The sequence below is a fragment of the Perissodus microlepis genome, chromosome 17, assembly GCF_051167445.1.
Source record: "Perissodus microlepis isolate ML-2025 ecotype Zambia chromosome 17, ASM5116744v1, whole genome shotgun sequence".
Classification (NCBI taxonomy): Eukaryota; Metazoa; Chordata; class Actinopteri; order Cichliformes; family Cichlidae; genus Perissodus; species Perissodus microlepis.
In genome coordinates, this window is record NC_140477.1 from 4,779,108 (window position 1) to 4,801,074 (window position 21,967).

Sequence of the window (21,967 nt, forward strand, 5' to 3'; positions counted from 1 at the left end):
ACACAATCCTGTAACCTACAGCAGCTGTAGGAAGCCCAAGGTGAATAGCGGTCCCTCTAATGGACCATCAATACCCCAGACTATGTGTAGCTGTAACAAACACTTATTGAATAATAGATGTGTTTGGATACCTGAGCTTATCAACTATCACAGCTTCCATTAAGGTGGTGGCATGATTAATGGCACTATAAGCCAAATCATATCCTTGCAAGCCTCTCCAGTCCCCACAAGAGGCCACAGTGGCAGTGGAGATCTATATGGCAACCATCAAGACTCATTTTTTATTTAAATGTTAAGGAATGCTACTGATAGGGACTCACCAATCACAGTGGTCGCAATGCCGGCAAGGCGAAACATTGGGGCCACCTTCTGCTCGTAAATACGTTTCCCACGACGCTTTCCACCGAATGGATTGATGTATACCAGAAGGCTCTTTGGTCGATTGGCTGCAAAAAGAGGGAGGGGCATGAGATCATCTTTTAAAATGTGTAGAGTTTACCTTTTTTTTTTTTTTTGAAACAAATGTCCAGCTGACAAAAGTTTGATGAAGTTTTCATTAACCAGAGACCTTTCTCAAAATGCTCAGTCAACCTGACTTGTCCCCAAAACATGCCGCTCAAGAAATAAATGGTGTGTCTACTGACTGTAGGAGGAGTGCGAAGCAATTCAGAGGCACTGCATCATTCGGTGATAAACCTACAAAGAGCTGCGATGGAGAATACTAAATGGCTTGTTTATGGCTGTTGTGGAGGAGTGCATTTAGGACAACAAACTAAGATACATGGGATGCTCAAAGTGAAAATGAATGGATTTGGATCAAGTGTTAAATGAGTACAAAGAAATATAGGGTGCCATATTGTTTGGCAATAAGACAAAAGTTCCATTAGATTACATAAATGGATTGTAAATGGGCGATGTAAAGGTGTGTGACTAATACTACTGAAGATGCAGCAACTTCTTCAAAATGAATGTGGTTAATTACCTTGAATTGATTCATCCTGCCAAGCGAAATGGGACTAAGAGGACCATTTTAAATGGCTTAAACCCACCTTCCACTCTTATTTCAGCATGTTAGTTAAGCACTATATTCTGTACAGCCGAATCATGTGATGCTTATTAAACCCATAAGCAGAAGAGAGCATTTTGCACTCAGGTGAAAAATAAAATGGAAACTGAATATGCTTGAATAATAGTCTAATAACTTTGTATCACCATGTAATCTGTTAGTACACAAAAAACATTACATTTAGCAAGCTAATTATTTTGTAAACATGTTGATGGATAATGTGCTGCTATGTTCGTTTTTAGTTATATACTGTATATGCCATTCTCTTTTACTGTAGGACTGCCCATTAGCTATCCTAATTATTTTTATTTTTTTATTTAATATTTCTAAATAGGGCTGCCACGATTAGTCGACTAGTTACGATTACGTCGACTATTAAAATCGCCGACGACTGATTTAATAGTCGACGCGTCGTTTGACGCTTTGTAAGATCCCAGAAGACGCAGGAATAAGTAGTAGTATTTAAGAGTGTAATAACGGACTGAAACAGAAGATGGCAGCACTGCATGTACAAGGATGCCAGCTGCCGTTAAACCCCGAAGAAGAAGAAGCTGTGTCCCAGAATTCATAGCGCGGCCCAGCTCAGTTGTCAACAATGGCGGCAGCTAGTGAGTTTTAATATTACTCTTATTATTCTTTCTGGGTCACAAAATAAACGATTAACATATTTTCAGGCGAGAATGTAGCTGTGTAAACCTAAAATATCTGCTCAGTTTATCAAGACACCACATATTTTCAAAAGCGCCCCGACGTTTTCGGAGATGTCTGTTACCCACTAGCTCGATAGCTAGCCGGGGTTCAAGGCTAACTAGAGCCCGTGAGAACACCGGACTCCCGGCAAATCGTTTTCAAACCCACCGCCGTCTTTCGCTACTCAGGTTAAACATGATATATAAGTCACTTAGATAACTTAAAAATGATATTGTTTGGCTTTTTTTAGTATTTTATTTGTTCCTGATTAAATCGGTTTGGCTGAGATTAAAGTTATAGTTTTTACACAGCTGAATAAACGTTAGGCAGATTAAACTCCATCGAAACAATCTGCAAATGTCATTAAAATTTAATAAACTCTCATCTTGTCTTTATTTTTAGTTGGTACATACCTTAAACACTTAAAGCTGTAAGCTAATGATAGTTATATAAGAGCAGATGCATGCTGGTGCAATAAGCTGTACGTTTTACGTCCAATGGATGCATGATCTGATTAGTCGACTAATCGCAAAAATAATCGGTGACTAGTCGACTATCAAAATAATCGTTTGTGGCATCCCTATTTCTAAATTAAAATTCAAAAATTGTTAGTTGCAGGCTAACACTGACAGACAGACAACCATTCGCCCTCACACCTATAGGGAATTTAGAGTTTCCAGTTAACCTATCATAACTAACTGCATGTCTTTGGACTATGTGAGGAAGCCGGAGTACCCGGAGAGAACCCACTCAAACATGGGGAGAAGAACTCCACACAGAAAGACCCCTGATGGTGGAACTGAACTCAGGACCTTCTTGCTGTGAGGCAACAGTGCTAACCACCGTGCCAACCTTCTAATACACCTTTTCCTGTAAGAGTGGACCTTAATGACCGCGTGCACTTGGCTAAAATACAACTTTCATGGTGCGTCGGGTCAGTACATCAGGTACAAAGTACAAACCCATATCTTTTACAGAACATCAGATGACACATACTGAGTAGTGATAGCTGCTCATTTGTAACTTGGACCCACTCCTCGCAGAGTGCCTGGTTGTCACAGTGAAAGGTGACCTCACTACACCGCCACTGGTGCTGTTGTGTCCTTCGCACATAGGAAACTGTAAAGAAACAAAACAGAACACTCCAGAGACCACTTATCAACAAAAATCAGAGACGAAAGATGCTTTTATCATTCCCATAGAGCATCTTATCAGACAAATGCCTCCAAATGTGCTAAACAAAGCCTCTGATAATGTCTTCTTTTCACATCGTTTTGCCTTGCTTAAAGTCATAATCATAAAATACCCAGATCGCTTGTGACCTATAGTTTATTTAGTAGGCAGGTATTTTTGCCAATTCCTACTTTTGTCGTTTACCATATTACCTGGCTTTGGCACAGTGGGGGCTTGCCCTGAGAATAAACCTGGGCTTTATCCTTAACGCACAGATTATTCAGATATGTGCTTATGTCAGAAATGAAAGCATGAAGAAATTAGTTTCCTAAATGAAACAGGGCTGTGCTCATAATCAGATACACACACACACACACACAAAGTAGAGACAGAGTCCCATAATATCCTGCTAGGAACATTACTGAAATATTTACATTAAGAAGCAAAAATTCACTCACTAAGCACTTTGACAGCAGATTCATTCGCTAAGCATTTCAAAGTGAAATTATCACACTAAGCATTTTCTTCATCAGATAGAAAAGTTAACTTTTCAGGAAAGTTGTGCTGTCCAAATCGCTAACCGTACCTCGTACTCACCATGGGGTTTGCAAAGAGACGCTCAGAGTGGGTGCAAAATTATCCTTTAATATGTTACATAATCAGGATGTAAGTGATGGGGTGCGTCTTTGAAGCCAAGTTTCCACAGACTGTGGCAATGCAGTCGTGTCAGACTCGACGCACTTCATTGCCAGTAAACGCTCACATTAGTGAGGTAATTTTTAACATTTGGCTGCGATACATAATGTAAATCCGATCTTGTTTGGATATAATCTAATGGCTCCAAATCAAGCATTAGCCCCAAAGTCGCTGGCATGCTGCCATCTTAGACCCAGTCTGCTAAGCTGTGAGGGGCTCTCTTGTTAATGCATTACTTTCTGACTATGGAGCTGTCTACAGGCTTATTCCCAGTGTCACATCACTTGCGACTTGTGGCACTAAACACAGCCTCTTGGCACGCTTAACCAAAGTGCAACTGTAATGTGGCATTAACATACTATAGGAAATTCAAGGCGACATTGATATAGACTGGCCTCAGGTTCAGTTGCTGGAAGAAGCAACAGAGGTAAAAGTGGCTACTTTATCAGTTTAGTTTTTACTTTAATAAGACTGAGACATAGGATAGAAACTGATGGGGGGTTTTTAAAGACAAAAATGCTACATTTTTTACTTTGGGCTTTGCATAACTTTTATAAAACTAGTGATAATGAAGTGCTTCTGTAAATGTCATACCTGTGAATGCATAGGGATACAGCTGTTTTGTCTTTTTTTGAAGTTTCCCAGTCTGTGCAGCGTCTTGGTCATCGTCTTCTGTCTTGCGGACAGCAACAATTTCACACACGTCAACAGAATAGCTGTGTACTGAAATGACATGAAATGGCTCTTTTAGTTCACTCCATTCCACAATGACCAAAGCACACAAAACTTATACACAAAAGCATTCGTGATGCATGCTGTAATCTATAAATCTCCAGTAATCAGTATCTTTTTTTTTCTTCATATGGACAATAGATCCTGAAACTAAGTGGTCTGTGGAAGGGGTCACTCTGAGCCAAGCTGACAAAGAATAATCATTCAACTGCAATTCCCCTCTACACCGTTGAGAATGTGGCACATCGATATTTTAGTTTTATTGTCCACTCCCTTTATTGTTGCTCTTATCAGCCCCATTTACTGATGTAACATGCAGGTGTTTTGTCAGAAAGCCGTGATAAGCCTATTGTATGCTCCCTGCCCAGCACCAAGCAACTGAAGTTAGTAGCTGGTTAAGAAATTAGAGCATTTAGCAGCTAAACAGCCGGATGTATCCAAATGGCTAACTGGGAATATCTGGAAACAGCAGCATTTCCCTTACTGGTTTCTTGAGGCTGTCTCACCAAGCCTCAAGTGGCCAATCCCAGTCTGCACTGAAACATAGCATGAAGTCCACCCTGCAAACCGTGGTCCCCATGTGAGTCACAAACGAAGACCTCATTGTTCAGCAACTTGTGACTGACAAGTTGGAAGTCAACAAGCATGCAGCCTCATGTTGTGTCTCATTATATATAAAAAAAACAAAAAAAACAAAGATGGACAAAACAACAAGCCTCAGCCTGAACATCCATAACAGGACCCCACCAAGCAACGAGAATGCCACAGGGGCCACGTCTGTCCTCTGATGATCAGAAATTAAAACAAAGAATGTAATGGTTTCTGTCTCCTCGAAGAAATTCTAGTTTGTTTGATGTAAATGTCCTGTATATTCACATGTTTAAATACTCAAATTTAGAGGAGAAACAAACACATCAGTGCATTTGGTATCTATAGCAAATTGCGTCATTTATGAAAAATGCATAGGACTGCACTTTTATATTACTCACTCATTTAAATTACCTCAGGCAGTAAGACTTGAGGTTGTGCATCCTGGGTTTGAGTTACATTTTGTCAGAAGACTAATTTTTGGTAACCACATTAGCATTCCATTCAATCTCCAGGTACATCATGGATACACCTTGCAAAGCAGGTTCATTATCCATTGCCAGCATTAGCTGATAATACTGCCATTCAACTCGTCTTATTCCACTGTGGAAATTAACAAAGTGCTTGAGTCAATAACCCGAGTCATCTTTTATCCTCTCTATAAACTGGTGGAGACTAAAACAGACTTAAAAGGGGAGTGAATAAGCATGCTGGATAAATCACTCTGTATACTTGCTAATTTTTCTCTTTATTTCCAAGCACTGCAAGAGTTTCAAGTACAGAAATGTTTTCAGATGTAAGCCTGATAACTTGTAATCATACATCAGTGGGTTGTTTTCATTTCCCACTGCAAAAATAAATAAACAAATAAATCAGCAAGCTTAGATTTCCCTCTAAAATGTCAAAACTGTTGGATACTGTATCCAACTTCAGAACAGCAGCCTGGAATTCATTTCACAAGGAGCAAAATGAATGGGAATAACACTGTCATGTCCCAAGAGGTTGTGAGTGTTTGGGAAGGAAATACATCCCTTTGTTAATGTCTCCCATAAGCGTGAGAATGAGGTTTAACAAAATTTTCTGAGCACAGTGTGACCTGGTACCTCCTGGCAGTAACAAGACGGGGCAGCTCAGCTGACTTGAAGGGCTCCTAAGTGACATTAAAGAACCCTGCGTTGAAAAGTGGTGTTAAAGGATTTGTTGGGAATGCATTCATCCATCTTCACATCCTTACTAATGTGAACACACTTATGTGACAGACAATGCAATATAATCCTTAAAAATAATTTTAAGAAGGTGGAACCCGGTGCTGGGAATTTGATGCCTAAATATTGCCAGGCCTGACGAGACAAATTTCCCTTTGAACCATTTCATTATTTAAATATTCAAATCCCGAGCATGGCTACTAACAGAACAAATTCAGCTGTGCACTTTTGTACTATGGAAGGACAATATTACTTGCATTGAGTTTTAAGTGACCTGTTCAACTGCGTCACATACAGGCATTCCAGTCTCTCCTACAAATTTATTCAGCTGATATGGTGAAATGGATGGGAGGGAAGCATGACATATTATTTCTCCCCTGGGAGTCTGAGGGAATAGGATTTCATTTCTTTTTCAAATAAAGATGATACGCCATGCAGGCATGAATAACTTTATGGCCATCGATATTCACACTTTGACAAATAGGAAGAAGAGTTATGGCCATGTGGGTAATGGCTTTATTTCAGGAAAAAAAAACTATTTGAAAAATAGCACCTAGTTCTCCCGCCAAACCGATTGTTGGTATTGAATTAAAATACATAATGAATTTCTAAAAGTTTTATATTCCATTTTTAAACTGTTAAACTGGAGCTCTGGCCTGAACGCTAAAATTTGTTTGGTTGTCCATGTATCATACAAATCAACCACTAGATTTACAATTTTCAATTCAAAGTTTTCAGTTCACATAAGCAGAAATTTCAACACAATATATTCAGATCAGAACGTGCTAGAAAATTTGGATGGACAAAAGTAATTGGCCACCGACACACTGCAGTTTTAGGAGCTGCTATGCCATGATGGTCCCAGTGCAGTTTTTGTGCTGATCTGAATGTCGGAGGTGGTTTGGAACTCTGCAGTTATTGAGCCAGCAGAGCATTGGTTTAAGCACCATGTACCTCAGCGGCCACACTCTGTGACTGGTGATGATGATAGTGACAATAACATAAGGCAAAGATAAACAGCTTTAACAGGTTCCAGATAATTCATTGTGAAATTCTGAATTTGCACTTTGTTTTATATCTCAGTACCAATCTTGTGCCTGAATTGTGTCTAAAACTCTGAGAAATTTTATCAGAAAAATCTTATCTTGTATTTTACACATTTACATACGTATCATCCTAAGCTCCCAGGCCTGAATCCAAAATCCAAAACAAAACATTAAACGTATGATATCTTCAAAGAAGTAGGCAAATCAATTCCCCCAAAGGCACCCCCCGCCAAAACCCCCCAACAACCACACTCATGATACTATCTTTTCACAGTGCATCCGTAAAATATTCACAGTGTTTTACTTGTTGCCACTGTATTCCAGATTCATTGGATCAAATTCATTTTCACCCTAAAAATTCTACACACAATATCCCAGAACGAGAGGGAAAAGTGAAAGAAAAAAGGTTTGCTGAAATCTTTGCAAATTTATTTAAAATACAAAACAAAAATACAACATATACATGAGCATTCACAGCCGTTGCCACACAAAACAGTCAGGGTGTTCCTCTGAACCACTTGGTCAAATTAACACAAGAAACAAACAAAACCGACACCCCAGTGAACCTAGTTGGGGAAGAAACTGGAAACAATGGCTAGCATTCCCGAATTCTAACGCTGCTCTAATAACCCTGGCACATACACACATCCTCAGATATGCACACACGCAGAGCACATACCCCCACATAAATTCTCCACTTTTTAGCTCAGTGCGGTCCCTAAGCTACATGCTAAGCCCTCGGCCATACAAGGCAGATCCTCTCTGCTCTGCTCTGACATACTTTTCTTTGTGCTTGAAAAGAATCTTGGCACTGGTAGTCAGCCATGTGTGTGCTGCCTATTCATACCACAGGGCTCAGTGTGCTACAGCAAACCGAAGAGGTCTGCTATCTGCAAAAAGTCAGCTTTTCAGGAACTGGAGGGAAAAGGGACTTTTTTTTGCCCAATAACTAGAAATCCTGCACACGCATTCAGATGTTTGTTTTCATTGCTACACTGATACCTAAGAACTCTGAAAGGGAATATTAATGTTCCTGCAGCCTTTTATTTAATCACTTTGAACATTTGTAAAGCTAATTACTGACATCTTTCAGTTACTTTTGCCACGCTTGGATGGTTGTTAAGTGACTCTTGGAGTTTCCTTGACCTTTTGCCCATTTTTTAAAACCTGCCCAGTGGCAGAATTGTTTGTCCCTGATCACATGTTAAAGGTCTTGACCTGTTCGAGTTTCCCTTGAACGCGAACAGGTCTTGACCTGTTCGAGTTTCCCTTGAACTCCTAAAAGCTAGACAGTATATCGTGACACAGTGTATACAGGTTGAATGCTGATTGGTAGAAAAGCAGATTCATCTAGAAAAAGAGGAAGAATGCTAAAACAATAAGGAACAAAGAAGCACGAATAAGAACGATGTTGACTGGTTTTTAACACTCTCTTTGTGTGTTTACGTACAGAGTTCTCTTTTCTGCTGTTAGAACCTGATCAAATACACAAACTTAACTTGATGTATCTGTTGACTGAGCTCTGTCTGTTTCTATTTGGTTTTAACTTTAGTTTAGTCCTCCTTCCACCGAGAAATCGACATGATCATAATTTTGTACTATGTGCATTTTGCTAGCCAACTGTAAATAAGCTCTTAGGTATTTGCTCAGGCTTCTTTTACCCAACAAGGGAGCGGGCAGCTTAACTGGCATGGGAATAAGGCCAAATTCAAAGACACACTCACATACAATGTGGATCAGGAGAAACATAATGAGCAGTTCTCCAACCCTGCCATCTAACTCTGAACCTCAAACCCTGGCAATGGCAGTGCGCTGCTTTGCCCCAAGTGTGCGTGTAATCCCCGGCTCAGGCACCGTTAGTGCCTTTCTCTACTGAGCCAGAAACATTCATATCCTCAGGGCCTCGGCTACCACTAGTTTCCACTCAACCCACGTGAGATGAATTAACACCTGTGATGCAAAAGGGAACACTATTAAAAGGCAAGACCAGTCTGAAGACTTTTTACACCATCCCTGAAGTTGTCAGACAGGATTGTATACTAAATGTTATGTGGATTTTTTTGAACTTGTAACTCCGTTATAAGACTTCTAACAGATTTGATCAGTTTACCCAAAGAGCGATTATTCACTCTGAAAAAAGTTCAAAAACAGATTTTTCATGTGACTCAGTCCGGATTCCCCGAATGGAAACCACTTTGGTCAACACCATCACCCTACAGTCTCTCTCATGCTCTTGGAACGAGCATGAGAGAGGCTTTTTTTCCCACCAGGAAGTGAAACTCTTAATCCAGACACTTCTTTTAATACACTTTCACATACCAATGCATGCTTTGGTTTTAAATCGGACAAGGCAGGTTTCTCATGCTTCTGTCCACACCCTTCTGCAGTGAAGACAACAATTACACAAGCACGAACATTGCTTGTGTAATTGTTGCATTCATAAGCTATGGTTTTAATTCCCATGCCTAGAAAAATCTAGGTAGTTGTAAGAACTGGCTGATGACGTATGGTAAATGGACAGGTATTTGCACAGCGCTTTTTCTACTCAAGCTGAGTGCTCAAAACACTTCCTATACAAAGTCTCACTAAGTCACACACACATGCATTGGGTTTTTTCTAGATGGATCAGGAGCAACCTGTGATTTAGTATCTTGCACAAGGTATGGACCGGCAGGACAGGATCAATCGACTGACCTTGCAATTGGTAGATCATCCTCACTCGACTGCTCCCGTCTCTCTACCAGCTGAAAAGTGCTTGGTAGTCCCTCTCTTTCCCCTTCGTCATGTAGTGATGTGTACGACACACCAAACTTTGTGACTTCATGTATACAAATTTGATACTGTGAATGCACTTATGCACTTAAATTCGTGACTTGTTTTATTAGAATCTCCACTTCCTTAATAGTAAGATGGATTACTATATAAATAGGCCCAAGTGTGGGTAAAATAGTGTCTTTTCCACCCACGACTATCGCCCAGGTGCAGGATTTTGTTAGCGTGTTTGTCAAAGAGAGCACGGATTAGTTCAGTCATTTCTTTAAGTGTGTCATATTTGAAGAAGAACACGGCAATGAAGTGCAAAGTCAATGAAGTGGCCCTTCAGGTACCTTGAAAGGTAGATATTCAGCAGCACTTGACGAGGATTGAGAGCCACAGGTCTTAGCAATACTAATTTCCTTTGGTAATGGAACAAAAAGGCTCTTTTGTAAATTTAATGGAGTTTAGGAGGTCAGTTAAACTTCATTCTTTTGGTAAATACTTTCAACCATTTAACTCAAGAGCACAGTTCTGAAGAAAAGCTATTGTTCATTTTGGCACACTTTGAAAAAGGTAAGCCAGAATTGTGCCTTTTGGCTTTTTCTTTTTGGAATTCTGAACAGTACAATATGGCAACTACTCATGCAAGTCATTTGGCCATCTTGCCTGGAAAAAAGGCCCCTAAATGAGCTGCAACAAATCAGTCAATGAATGTCCGATTCTATGGTCCTGCTGTCTTTATTGTCAGGATTTGATTTGTCATAAAGGATAGCATTTTTGATTTAAGACTGATGTCCAGTCAATCGAATTTCACAGGTAAAATGTTTAATTAAGACATTTTGGTACTTTAATCCTTAATGAAAACAGGTGCAAGTTTCAGTCCTACACACTTCATAGACAAGGCTATGATGGCTTCCTCTTTGAGAATCTCTTTGCTCACAAAGGTCAAGACAAGACTACTTCCTGTTGGGAAAAGTCACAAGTTCTCCAAGCCCAGGGGTCGAGCCGGGTGTCAAAGACACTTTCTGACCAAACAGTTACAGAGGCTTCCTTAAGGTTTGCAGCCACTGCTGTGTTACTCTGAGAACTATACACCTTTTATTTTTGCTGCTAGCATTCAACAGTGACGAAGCACGTGAGCTGGCTAACACAGCTCCATAACAAGCTGGAGGGTGTGATAATTAGAGCGCTGCACTCTGTGTGTTTTAAAGTTTTCAGGTCTAACCAATACAGGATTTTTAAGAGCAATACTAATAATAAAGATGTCGCTAACATCTGCTCTATATATAATCATTTATTTACTTATTTATTTACGCTCCGCCCACCTCTGCTATGATCAGCTGGTTGCTGTGTTTTAGCGTTCCAAACGAAGTGCTCCCTGACAAACTATACAACAAATGATTAACATGGTTAAAGAGTGTTTCTCTTATCTCTTCTTTATTTTACTTCCACTTATTGGCTGTTGTAAATGCCTTTACAGTGGGAAAATAGTTATATAAGCTGATAATATTATCACACTCATAAACAGGTTGGACTCTAGAATAACAGAGTTGCAAAAGGAGCTACATGAATTTAGGCTAGTGGCTGAAAATGCCCTTTTTGTTTTTCTTAAATTAAATAACCTTTCTTTGCCGGTAGCCATTTTTTATCGTAACACATAAATACAGCAACAGCCTATGTATACAAGAGCCACTAACCTTATATCGGCCATCTTGGACAGACTGCAGCTCTCTGTGCTGGTAGTGATTGCCTCCAACAGCTCAACTATTGCATCCTTTGTGCCTCCACTGCCAAAATGTGCTGGTCCAAATGTGGGAAACCAATGAACCAAACCCATTCAGATCCCCTTTGACAGCAGTGATCTTACGTCCTTGTATTCATATTTCACTTGCCAAAGCAAGTTGACAGATATTCTTGTAAAATTTATGTCACTCTGATGCTCCTGAATCAAACATGCAATTCCTCTTTTGAAGGGAAGTGCAATAAAGCCTGGACTTTACTCTCAGTCCATTTCTGTCTGTTTTATCACTTCTTGCGGCTGTCTGTGGTTTACACAGCTAATGTGAAATCCCTTCTGTGACTTCTCTGCTTATGTTTCCACTGCACTAGTCACCATATACTGGTCTCACTGCTATGTTCCTCTTGTATTCGAAATTACCTACCTTGATGTAGGAGCAAAAATAATATGTGTGTGGGATTTCCTCCAAATGTTCCAAACTATGAAAAAAATGTGTTTACTTACTTAGGTACCCAATTTCATTTTAATTCATGGGCTAAACACTGCTTTAGTTTATCGGAGTAGGCTACAACTGAAAATATTTTGCCTAGAAACCTTTAAAATCCCCTCAAAAATTCAAAAAAGTATTATAGCTCACAAAAGTCAGCGTTTTATAGTCCACATTTAATATACCCACCATTTATAAAACAGATGCTAAACAGCCAGGACAGTCTGAAGTAAGGTGAGTGCAGTTTCTCAATATTATGTCTCATTTATCCACACTGATTGCAAAGAAATACTATAATCCCTGATCAAAGAAGGTCAGCATAAGGTCGTGCTGCCTTAATTTGGTGTGGTCTCTTAGTAACATGGCTGCAAATGTGACAATTCAAACCCCTGCTAAAGTTTAAACAACAACTCTTAAGATTTGATCAGTGTGTAATAGGGGTGGGGGGGGAAAATCGATACTGCGTAGTATCGCGATATTTTGTTTGCTAATAATGTATCGATACAGGGACAGCAGACATCGATATTTTGTTCCAAAAACTTCCAGTCCACCAGATGGTGCGGTTGAGCTTTTTCTCTAGTGAGGTCAGCAGAGGTTAGGTCAGCACATGGGAAAATTGATCAAACAAAGATGGAGGAAGAAAAAGAGATCAGGAAAGCGCCATCTGCGTTTAAATCAAACGTCTGGACGTACTTTGGATTTTTTAACAAGGATGGAACAAATGAGATGGATATGAAATGAGATGGATATGACACACGGGATTTGCAAGGTGTGTCGTATGAAAATAAAGTACTCTGGGAATACTACGAACATGAGGGCCCATCTTACACGGCACCATCCAAAAATAGCATTAACCGCGGACAGGAAAGCTAGCTCTAAATCAGCTCCACTGAAAAATCAACCAACGCTGGACACTCTTAGCTTAGCAAAGCTATCTCCCAATTCAGAGCGAGCTAAGAAAATAACACAATCTATCACGTACTTCATCTGCAAAGACCTGCGTCCTTACAACATTGTGGAAAACGAGGGCTTTTCTTACATGATCAAGACACTGGAACCCAGGTATGTGATACCATCACGACGTTTTTTCGCGGACACAGCCGTACCCAATCTCTACATAGATGTGAAGCGTAAAGTTGTGGAAAGTTTGAGCACAGCAGAAAGGGTTGCATTAACTTGCGACGCATGGACCTTGCGGTCTGTGGATTCATATGTGACTATAACAGCTCATTATCTCACAGCGGACTGGCAACTGCTGTCTTACGTTCTCCAAACTCGAACATTACATGAAAGTCACACCGGAGCGAACATTGCAATTCTCCTGCAAAATGCAGCACAGGAATGGGGGATTGCCGACAAAAATCTGGTGGTTGTCACCGACAATGCTTCTAATATGACAATTGCCACTCAGCTAGCGGGATACCTGCATGTGAAGTGTTTCGCCCATACGCTCAATCTGGCATCACAACGAGCCTTAAACCTGCCTGCAGTAGCCAGGGTCTTGGGGAGAGTGCGGCGCATAACTGGGTTTTTCAATAGAAGCACAGTGGCAAACCACGCTCTGGAGCAAAAACAGAAAATGTTACAGCTCCCGACTCACAAGCTCAAGACCGACGTCTGCACGAGATGGAACAGTGCTTATGACATGCTCCAGCGTTTCCTTGAACAACAACCTGCGATTTGTGCAGCGCTGCTGTCTCCCGAAGTCAGAAAGAGTAGCACAGATATCTTTACTCTAAATGAGACGGATATTGGGAACACTGAAGAAATTGTCCGGGCCTTGAAGTCAATGCAAGTCGCGACTACTGTGATGTCTGAGGAAAAGAATCCTACTCTGTCTGTCGTAGCACCGCTGCTAGCACAGCTGTTGCACGACACCCAAGACAACATTGGTGACACAGCGCTGGTCAGAAACATCAAGCAAAGTATCAGTCAAGATCTTAAGAAGAGATATGCCAGCACAGTCGAGAGGAACACCCTCTACACAGCATCAGCTCTCGACCCACGCTTTAAAACCCTGCCGTTCCTGTCACTGGAGGAAAGACAGGAAACCTATGCCAGAGTGGTTGCTGAGGCTATAACCCTTCAGGTAAGCAAACATTCTGGTGTTATAATTTAAATAACTTACTTACAATATTAGTAGATCGGTGATATTTTTGTCATATTGGTAATATTCTATTTAACAATTAAATACATTAATTATAATTTGCTAACATATTACTGCATACTAAAAGATATGAAATATTTATTTTCTCCCTCTCTCTGTATGTGTGTGGGTTTTCTACAGGAAGAAAAGAGGCAGCAGCCCATCTGTGAGCCAGAAGCCCATGAACATCATGAGAAACCTGACGAGACTGAACAAAATCCCAGACCCCCTCTCATACCAGCCAAGATGAGGAAGTCTTGTGGGTTAACAGACTTGCTTGGTCAGACTTATGGTGATGTTGTAGCCCCACCAAAATCATTATCTGCCACAGCTGAGGAGGAGGTGAAAAGATACCAGGAGGTCACGTCACTGGCACTCACAGAAGACCCACTAAGCTGGTGGAAATCCCATGAGGAAGTCTATCCTTTCCTGGCCACGCTGGCAAAAAGATACCTTTGTATCCCAGGTACTAGTGTCTCAGCTGAAAGAGTCTTCTCAACCGCTGGAGACATCGTCACAGCAAAACGGAGCACTCTGACTTCAGAGCATGTTGATCAGCTCCTTTTTCTGAGCAAGAATGCTGACATTGCTTCACTGTCCAAATGTGTTTAACTTTTTAGGGCAGCAACAAACAGGACAGTTTACTTATTTTAATTTAAGAAATGTTTTATTTTATTTAAATTTAAAACTTTTTTATTTAATGTAAAATTATATTTTGTTTTAAGCTATAATTGTACCAGATAGTTACGTTGGTTACTAGACTGTTATACAAACCGTTCACTTTGTCAGCAATAAAACTGACTGACATGAGAGAAAGACTGAGTGTGAGACTTTATTATTAGATAAAATGAATATTGATAAAGTTTACCTTTATGGACAAAATCTGCAGTAGAAAAAATATGTGATAAATCACAAAATATCGTATTGCAATACTCAGAATATTGCAAAAATATATATTAAAATAAATAAATAAATAAAAATAATCGCAATAATATCGTATCGTGAGTTAAGTATTGTGATAATATCGTATCGTGGGGTGTATGGTGATTCCCACCTCTAGTGTGTAACAACACAAAGTGTGAAATACAGTGAAATGCACAAATCAGTCCTAATCTCTCACTTCCACAATTTGCAAAGCCATCCAGCAGGCCAGACACTTCTGGTAATATGCCTGACACACGTGCGATACAGTGAGGTGTATTAAATGTTAGTGTGAAGCACTGCTGCTGGGCTTTAATAGGCATTCCTGTGGCGTGACATAATCCTTTTTCTCCCGAGACTTGCAGCTACTTTAGCAGCAGCACCTTTAATTCAGATTGAACTGATAAAAACCAGTTCGATCAGCAAGGAGCTGCGTCTCTACAGGTGCATGTGTGAGGCTCGTGATCCATCCAGCTCATCCTGCTTCCCTAAAGCAAGATGGCATCCTGCTCGACTGGATTCCGCTGAACACACCGGTCTCCTACACAGTCAACGCAACGTCTGAAATCCTTGTCACACCCCAGCTGTTTTTCACTCGGGCGTTGAAGTGACGCCACCCCGGACATTTTCTCCTCAGCCCCCCTCAATCCGAGTTGTGAAATACACGACAGATTTAGACACGGCTCCTCTGAATTTTGATCTTGAGTTGGTGAACCCTATGCGTTCGTGCACATCCACGGGAGACTTAGCTTGTGTTTATGATATCTCCGAGAATACGGCGCGTGGCCTTGCCTCCTTTCAGTCCTCTGACAACAATGAGCTGTCATCATATTCTGCTGCTGTTCTCGGCACCCCTCCCTTTACACATTGGTTCACTATGCAATCCCTTTATTTATACTGTGGTGTGGCACTGACAGTGTGTTAGAGGACAAGCCAGTGCAAGCTTAAGGAAATGCTTAGGTGTTCCCTCCTGTTTGTATTGTTTCTATGTTATTCCGTTTTCTGCTTCGATCCCGAGCCTTCCTAGTCACATGTGTTTGCAAAAGATGAGACAAGATTTAGCTGAGCGTGTGAAAGTTACCAAAACTGTTGCTGATATTACAAAGCTTTCAAATAGCTTGGTGCTATCAGTGCCACATCATCATGCAGCTTTACTGCATGATTAGCTTTTCCTCCTGTTGACCCAAAGCTCAGGTGAACAGAGCAATCACTGTAATGACAGATCCTGCATTGCTGCTGTCAGTGATGCAGTGTAAACCTGCGCAGTTTACCCAATCTCCAGCTGTCGCTTTCTGGCAGTGTTTATTTCTCTGTATCTCTCCCCCTCCCTCCCTCTGCAGCCGTCTCTCAGCATACAGACAGGGCTGTGCATTGAGCACCAGCTTTAGATTACAAAGCGCAGATCTGCCTGGGTACACATGGCAGTGAGCTGTCAAACAAGACATGTGGATTTCTCCCAGGCACAATGGGTTTGTTAAGCCAACGCTTAGGTAAACAGATGGAGAGGAAAGGACAACCAAGGTGGAAGATGTAACAGGAGAAGAGTGGTGCCAGTGATGCTGCTAGTTCTCTACTATGCTAAAAAGTCACAGTCTATGATTTCAATATTTATGTTCACTGCAGCTCCGGTTGCTGCTTTTGGAGACATGCGTACGGCACTGCTGATCAGGTCGCAGCCCCCACTTTGGCCAGGTGGAATGATATACTAATGGATGGTCACGGTATGTGGTGCAGACATTCATATTACAAAAAGATTGACACCTAAAAGTTTCTGCCTCACCTTGTTATCTAGTGTAACCAACAGGTGTAAATCCATCCATAATTATTTATTAGATGGATTGGTACCAGATTTTGAACAGGTTTATAGTTTGGCACCCCAGACGGCACAGCTGCATCACAGTAAGAAGGTCCTGGGTACGAGTCAGTTTCAGTTTTCAGGCCCCTCTTCTGTGGAACCAGCTTCCAGTTTGGATTCGGGAAACAGACACTATCTCTACTTTTAAGATGTGGCTTAAAACTTTCCTTTTTGCTAAAGCATATAGTTAGGGCTGGATCAGGTGACCCTGAATCCTCCCTTACTTATGCAGCAATAGGTGTAGGCTGCTGGGGGATTCCCATGATGCATCGAGTATTTCTTCTTCAGTCACCTTTCTCATTCACCATGTAGACCTCTCTGCATTGAATCATATTTGTTATTAATCACAGCATGTCTTTTATCTCGTCTTCCTTCTTTCACCCCAACCGGTTGCAGCTGATGACCGCCCCTCCCTGAGCCTGGTTCTGCCGTAGGTTTCTTCCTGTTAAAAGGGAGTTTTTCCTTCCCACTGTCACCAACGTGCTTGCTCATAGGGGGTCATATGATTGTTGAGTTTTTCTCTATATGTATTATTGTAAAATTGAAATTGAGTCCAGCCTGGGGTCTTTTCTGTGTAGGTTTTTCATGTTCTCCTCATATCTGCAGTGGTTCTCCCCGGATACTCCGGCTTCCTCCCACAGTCCAAAGACGTGGAATTAGCAGGGTTAAGTTCATTTGTAAATTCTAAAAACCGTGAATGTTCCTGTGAATGGCCTCTGTGTTAGCCCTGCCGCAGGTTGGTGATCTATCCAGGATGTTCCCTGGATAGGGTAAAAAGCATGGTTGGGCTTTGAAAGCCTTAATTTATAAATAAGGCCCTAGAGACTTTTGGATTGCCATTTATGTCACCCACAGGATGGACTATAATAACTAAAGTACAAAATTTCAACTTTTGACCAAATACCAACAGATATACACACACCGACTTTGCTCGTCAATGTTCTGAACCAACAGATTGTGACGATGGAAAAACATTATCTCAATGATAACATGGTACCCTTGTCATAAGCCATTTTCATCCACATTCTGCACAATGTTAAGATGTTTCTCCCAAGTAGCGCACAACATCCACTCCTCCACCTCACTATTGGGATAACAAAATAATAATTTGGTTAGCTGAGCTGAGGAAGCTGCCTACGTAGATCAGGAGCAGGTCGGAGACACCAGTGACTATGGAAGATGGACTATTACCTGAGCTTTTCTCACCTCTGTGCATCCCTGCATTACGTGGACTTTGTACTGGCAGGTTAAACACAGTTTACTGTCTGATCTGAATATGTCAGGCTTACGTCCTAATGTGCACCTTTGTTGCGCAATGTCTAGAAAAGTGCAGGGCTCTGCTGATTGCATGACAAGGCACTATATCACTATTTCTGTCTTTTCACAACCCTTTGCGACCGAGTTGTAGTCCTGTCTGACTAATGGACAAAAATCAGCCTAGGTTTGCTTTGTCTCTTAACTTTGTTTTAGGCCGATTTACGATACTTTCAATATTGATAAAAGTGAAGCCCTGCACGCCGGGTGTCTATGCAGCGCTGACATATGGGAAAGCAAAAATCTAAACCTCCCCCTCTGGCAGGGAGAGACATTCAGGCTTAGAGGGCCTGAGGAAGTATTGCTTGCTAAGCATAGTGATTTGGAGGGAAGGGGAAGCACTCTCTAAAGCATATGCCATGATTTATTCACGACTTTACTCTGATCTGAATTGCATCAGAGCAGTGACTCAACCATTATGTGGACAGAGCATTTACTCCAAGGCTCAGAGGCCATCTCAGTGACTGGCTTTTGTTTGTCTGCTTATGTGCGTCTGTGTCTGTGTGCAGTTTACATCTGGAAGCTCTGTTTTAAACAAATTCACATATAAGGTCAAGTGGTAACATCATTATTATCATGTTAACACAATTTATGGTTTCGGGTGTCAACTTCATCTTCTGGAAAATCTTCTATGGGCAGAGATGGAATATACAAGCTGGAGAGGATCTGTCAAACTTGAGTCATGCTGAATCATTTTTGACTATGATGTTTTTTTCCGTCTCCCTCTCTGTCGCGCAACAGATTCCCAGAAATGCCTAGCTTGGTTCCAGTTAGGAGTTACACCGGAAAAGCTAAATTGACGGTGATGAAGAAAAATGCTGCTACTGTGACCTGACTGAGTTCATCTGGAATATCCCTACTGTGAAAGACAACCACAAGTGCGATAGGGAAAAGTGTGGAATGTTTATGACAGTTAGGTCACTGGCGATAGCACAGAAACTGAGCACTTGTTTACGTGGGGGAAAATTCCAGCCACCATCTTTTTCTTCATTAAAGTCACTGATTAACCACACTGTACTGGCTGTACTTGTGATAATCACACTCCACAGAAGTGTTACATGTTGAACCCACTGGCAAAGTGTCCTTGCTTGCTTCCCAACTCCACAATAAAGCTGACCTGCTCTTGTCACAGAGATCACTAGGGGGTGGGAGAGGGATTTTGATGTAGTTACACTGAGCATAGACTCAATAAATGGAAGTCTTTATGGCAGGTTATTATAGGGCGCTTGATACCACTTTGAGGAAGGTCAATGGGCAGGTTTAAATTTAAAGTGTGCGGAGCCAGCTGTAATCACTCTACTCGATCGTGGTACAGTAATTGCAGACCAAGGAGCTCATCTTGATGAACAAACATTAGCCTCTGGAGGTTATCAGAGTGTCTGGATTAAGTGGAAGTTGTCTGATGCGACGATGGGAAAGGGCGGAAAAAATAAAATAAAATTGGGAGCCCTGCTTGATAACCACAGCAACGAGAAGTGAATGCACATGCCATTAATCCAGTAAATTAATCTCGACCACAGTACACCAGCTGTGTGTAAAACCATAAAAGATAAATATGTTAGGTAATCAAAACTGAAGTTACATGTAAACCAATTGCAATGAGAAAGCCATCCAGGCAAAAGCAAGGAACTATGGACGGACAGTCGTAAGCTAGAAAAGAAACAGACGCTTCTAGGTTGCAAAAAACATCACTGCAACTACAACTATTTGTCAGGAAGTGTGTGAAATTGTCAACTACGCAGCAAATGTTGTTGTTGTTGTTGTTTTTTGTTTTTTTTTAAATGGTGAAACCAGTTCATACTTTTGAAAACGAAGATTTTTGGTTTTCTCATTTACTGAACTGTTCATATCATGTGTGTATTGCAAGCAGCAACACATCCTGAAAGTGATAAAACCTGCAGTTCTACTAGTGGCCACTTGGACTCCAAGACAGCGAGTCGATTCCCATAAAGCTCCTTATTAAAATCCCCAACAGCTTGTACATAAAAATAAATTTGGTCTTTGAGTTTAAAATGCCAAACTGTAGACTTCTTCAAGGTATTCACGCAAGCTTTAGGTGAGGTTGCTGTGGGTAGAAGGCCATCTTTTTATGGCATGCTGAAACAGAAGTATGTGGTTATGTAGATCTGCTAACAACTGCAGTACTTAATAGAACAATGCTTGGGTTAAACTTGTAAACAAGCAGCAGACTTCTGGTTTGGACAGCCTGGAGTTACAGTAAAGTGGATATAGTGAGGGTAGAACTCAATCCCGGCTCTGACTTCTTCTTTTCCTCTTGCCTGCTCAAACTCGCCAGGTTATACTGACCAAGCTTAATGTGTTTTCTAAACGAGCTGACACTGTGAACGTTTTCAAAGAACTCACCGGACCATTTCATGACTGAATTAATGAATGAAGTGCTTCCTGGAGGGGGGCATGTCAAATAACAGTGAACCCATAACAGTGAACCCTGCAGGCTGCACATTAGAAACACCGGCTGCTAACGACCTGCGACTTAAAAAAACAACAAGAACAATAAACCCCCCACACCTGTGTGACCTGCACCTGTCAGTGAACGGAGCTGAACTACCACAGCTTCATGTCCTGATTGAGGCTTTCTCAACATGTGCCTGCTCTGACCAGGAGCCCAAACAGCTGCTGCAGTTTTTTTCTTTTTGCATATATAACAATGGTTTCATGTCCTGAAGGCAAATAGTGGATGAACATATAGGCAAATATGCTGCACTCTAAAATACCATTCACATTCACGTTTTCCACTTTGTCATGTTAAATGAATACTGATGTGTTTAGCCGGTGTCTATTTCTTCAGTTTCCCCCATGAAACCTACACTGATGTCACACTTACCTGAGTCACAAGTCCCCGAGCATGGTTTTCTACTTTTCTCAACCGGTTTCCACGCCAAAACACTGCGACCGAGAACTACTTCTACCTGCCTGTGCTTCTGAAAGAGCTGCGATGACAGTAACGTGACTTGTTTCTCCATATTACCGATCCTAGGTGTCACTCGTTACGCCGCTGGATGCTCCTCATTGCAACTTTATTATCGCCCGCGCGTGCCAAGTGTCTGCGCTGTTTGCAGTGGTTACGCCGGTCGGCCTGAGCCGTCAGGGAAAGGGAGGGGGAACTTAGGATGAAGATCGTGTATGAGAAAGATAACTCACTCAGTAATAAAAATCAACCTGGTCTAATAATAGTAATAAACTTTATTTATAAAGCACACTTAAAACCAAGGGTATACCAAGGTGCTTAACAAGTAACATAGAGAATAAAAGGAAGATAATAGAAATAGAAATATGACCATAATATGAAAAAAATAAATTTAGAGCGTTTTTGGGAAAACTTTGTTGACTCCATTTACATGTAGGGGATTTTCACATTCTTCTCTAAAGAGGTATGTGCCACCCTGCCTAGACCTCATGCCCCTCCTTTGCCCCCATGTAAAATTTTAATGATCCACCACTGATTATGACTCACAATGTAAATAACATAAAGGGAAAATTAGGGCAGAGTGAGACCTCTTACCTTTAAGGCTACCAATTTCAAAACAAAATA

The 21,967-nt window shown here is 41.1% G+C and overlaps 2 protein-coding genes across 2 annotated transcripts in view; one reads left to right on the plus strand and one right to left on the minus strand.

The window, feature by feature from the left end:
- The window catches only part of cerk (ceramide kinase), a 50,772-nt gene extending 29,266 nt beyond the window's left edge, over positions 1 to 21,506 (minus strand). The window contains exons 1-4 of the mRNA XM_084910206.1: positions 21,260 to 21,506; positions 4,220 to 4,348; positions 2,753 to 2,875; positions 321 to 446 (exon numbers count right to left, since the gene is read on the minus strand). Of these exons, the coding sequence (XP_084766332.1) occupies positions 321 to 446; positions 2,753 to 2,875; positions 4,220 to 4,348; positions 21,260 to 21,398 (517 nt within the window). The 5' untranslated portion in view covers positions 21,399 to 21,506. The remainder of the gene's footprint in view (positions 1 to 320; positions 447 to 2,752; positions 2,876 to 4,219; positions 4,349 to 21,259) is intronic.
- Positions 12,653 to 14,978, plus strand: LOC146369086 (E3 SUMO-protein ligase ZBED1-like). Its single transcript, XM_084911049.1, has 2 exons — positions 12,653 to 14,267; positions 14,466 to 14,978. The coding sequence occupies exons 1-2, from the start codon at positions 12,921 to 12,923 to the stop codon at positions 14,934 to 14,936; spliced, it is 1,818 nt and encodes a 605-aa protein (XP_084767175.1). The 5' UTR covers positions 12,653 to 12,920; the 3' UTR covers positions 14,937 to 14,978.
- Positions 21,507 to 21,967: the final 461 nt, after the last annotated feature.

Bases quoted from the DNA above. Each gene is read 5' to 3' on its own strand.
- LOC146369086 (XM_084911049.1), top strand. From the start codon at position 12,921: ATGGATATGACACACGGGATTTGCAAGGTGTGTCGTATGAAAATAAAG. The intron at 14,268-14,465 runs GTAAGCAAACAT...GGTTTTCTACAG, and splicing joins CTGAGGCTATAACCCTTCAG to GAAGAAAAGAGGCAGCAGCC.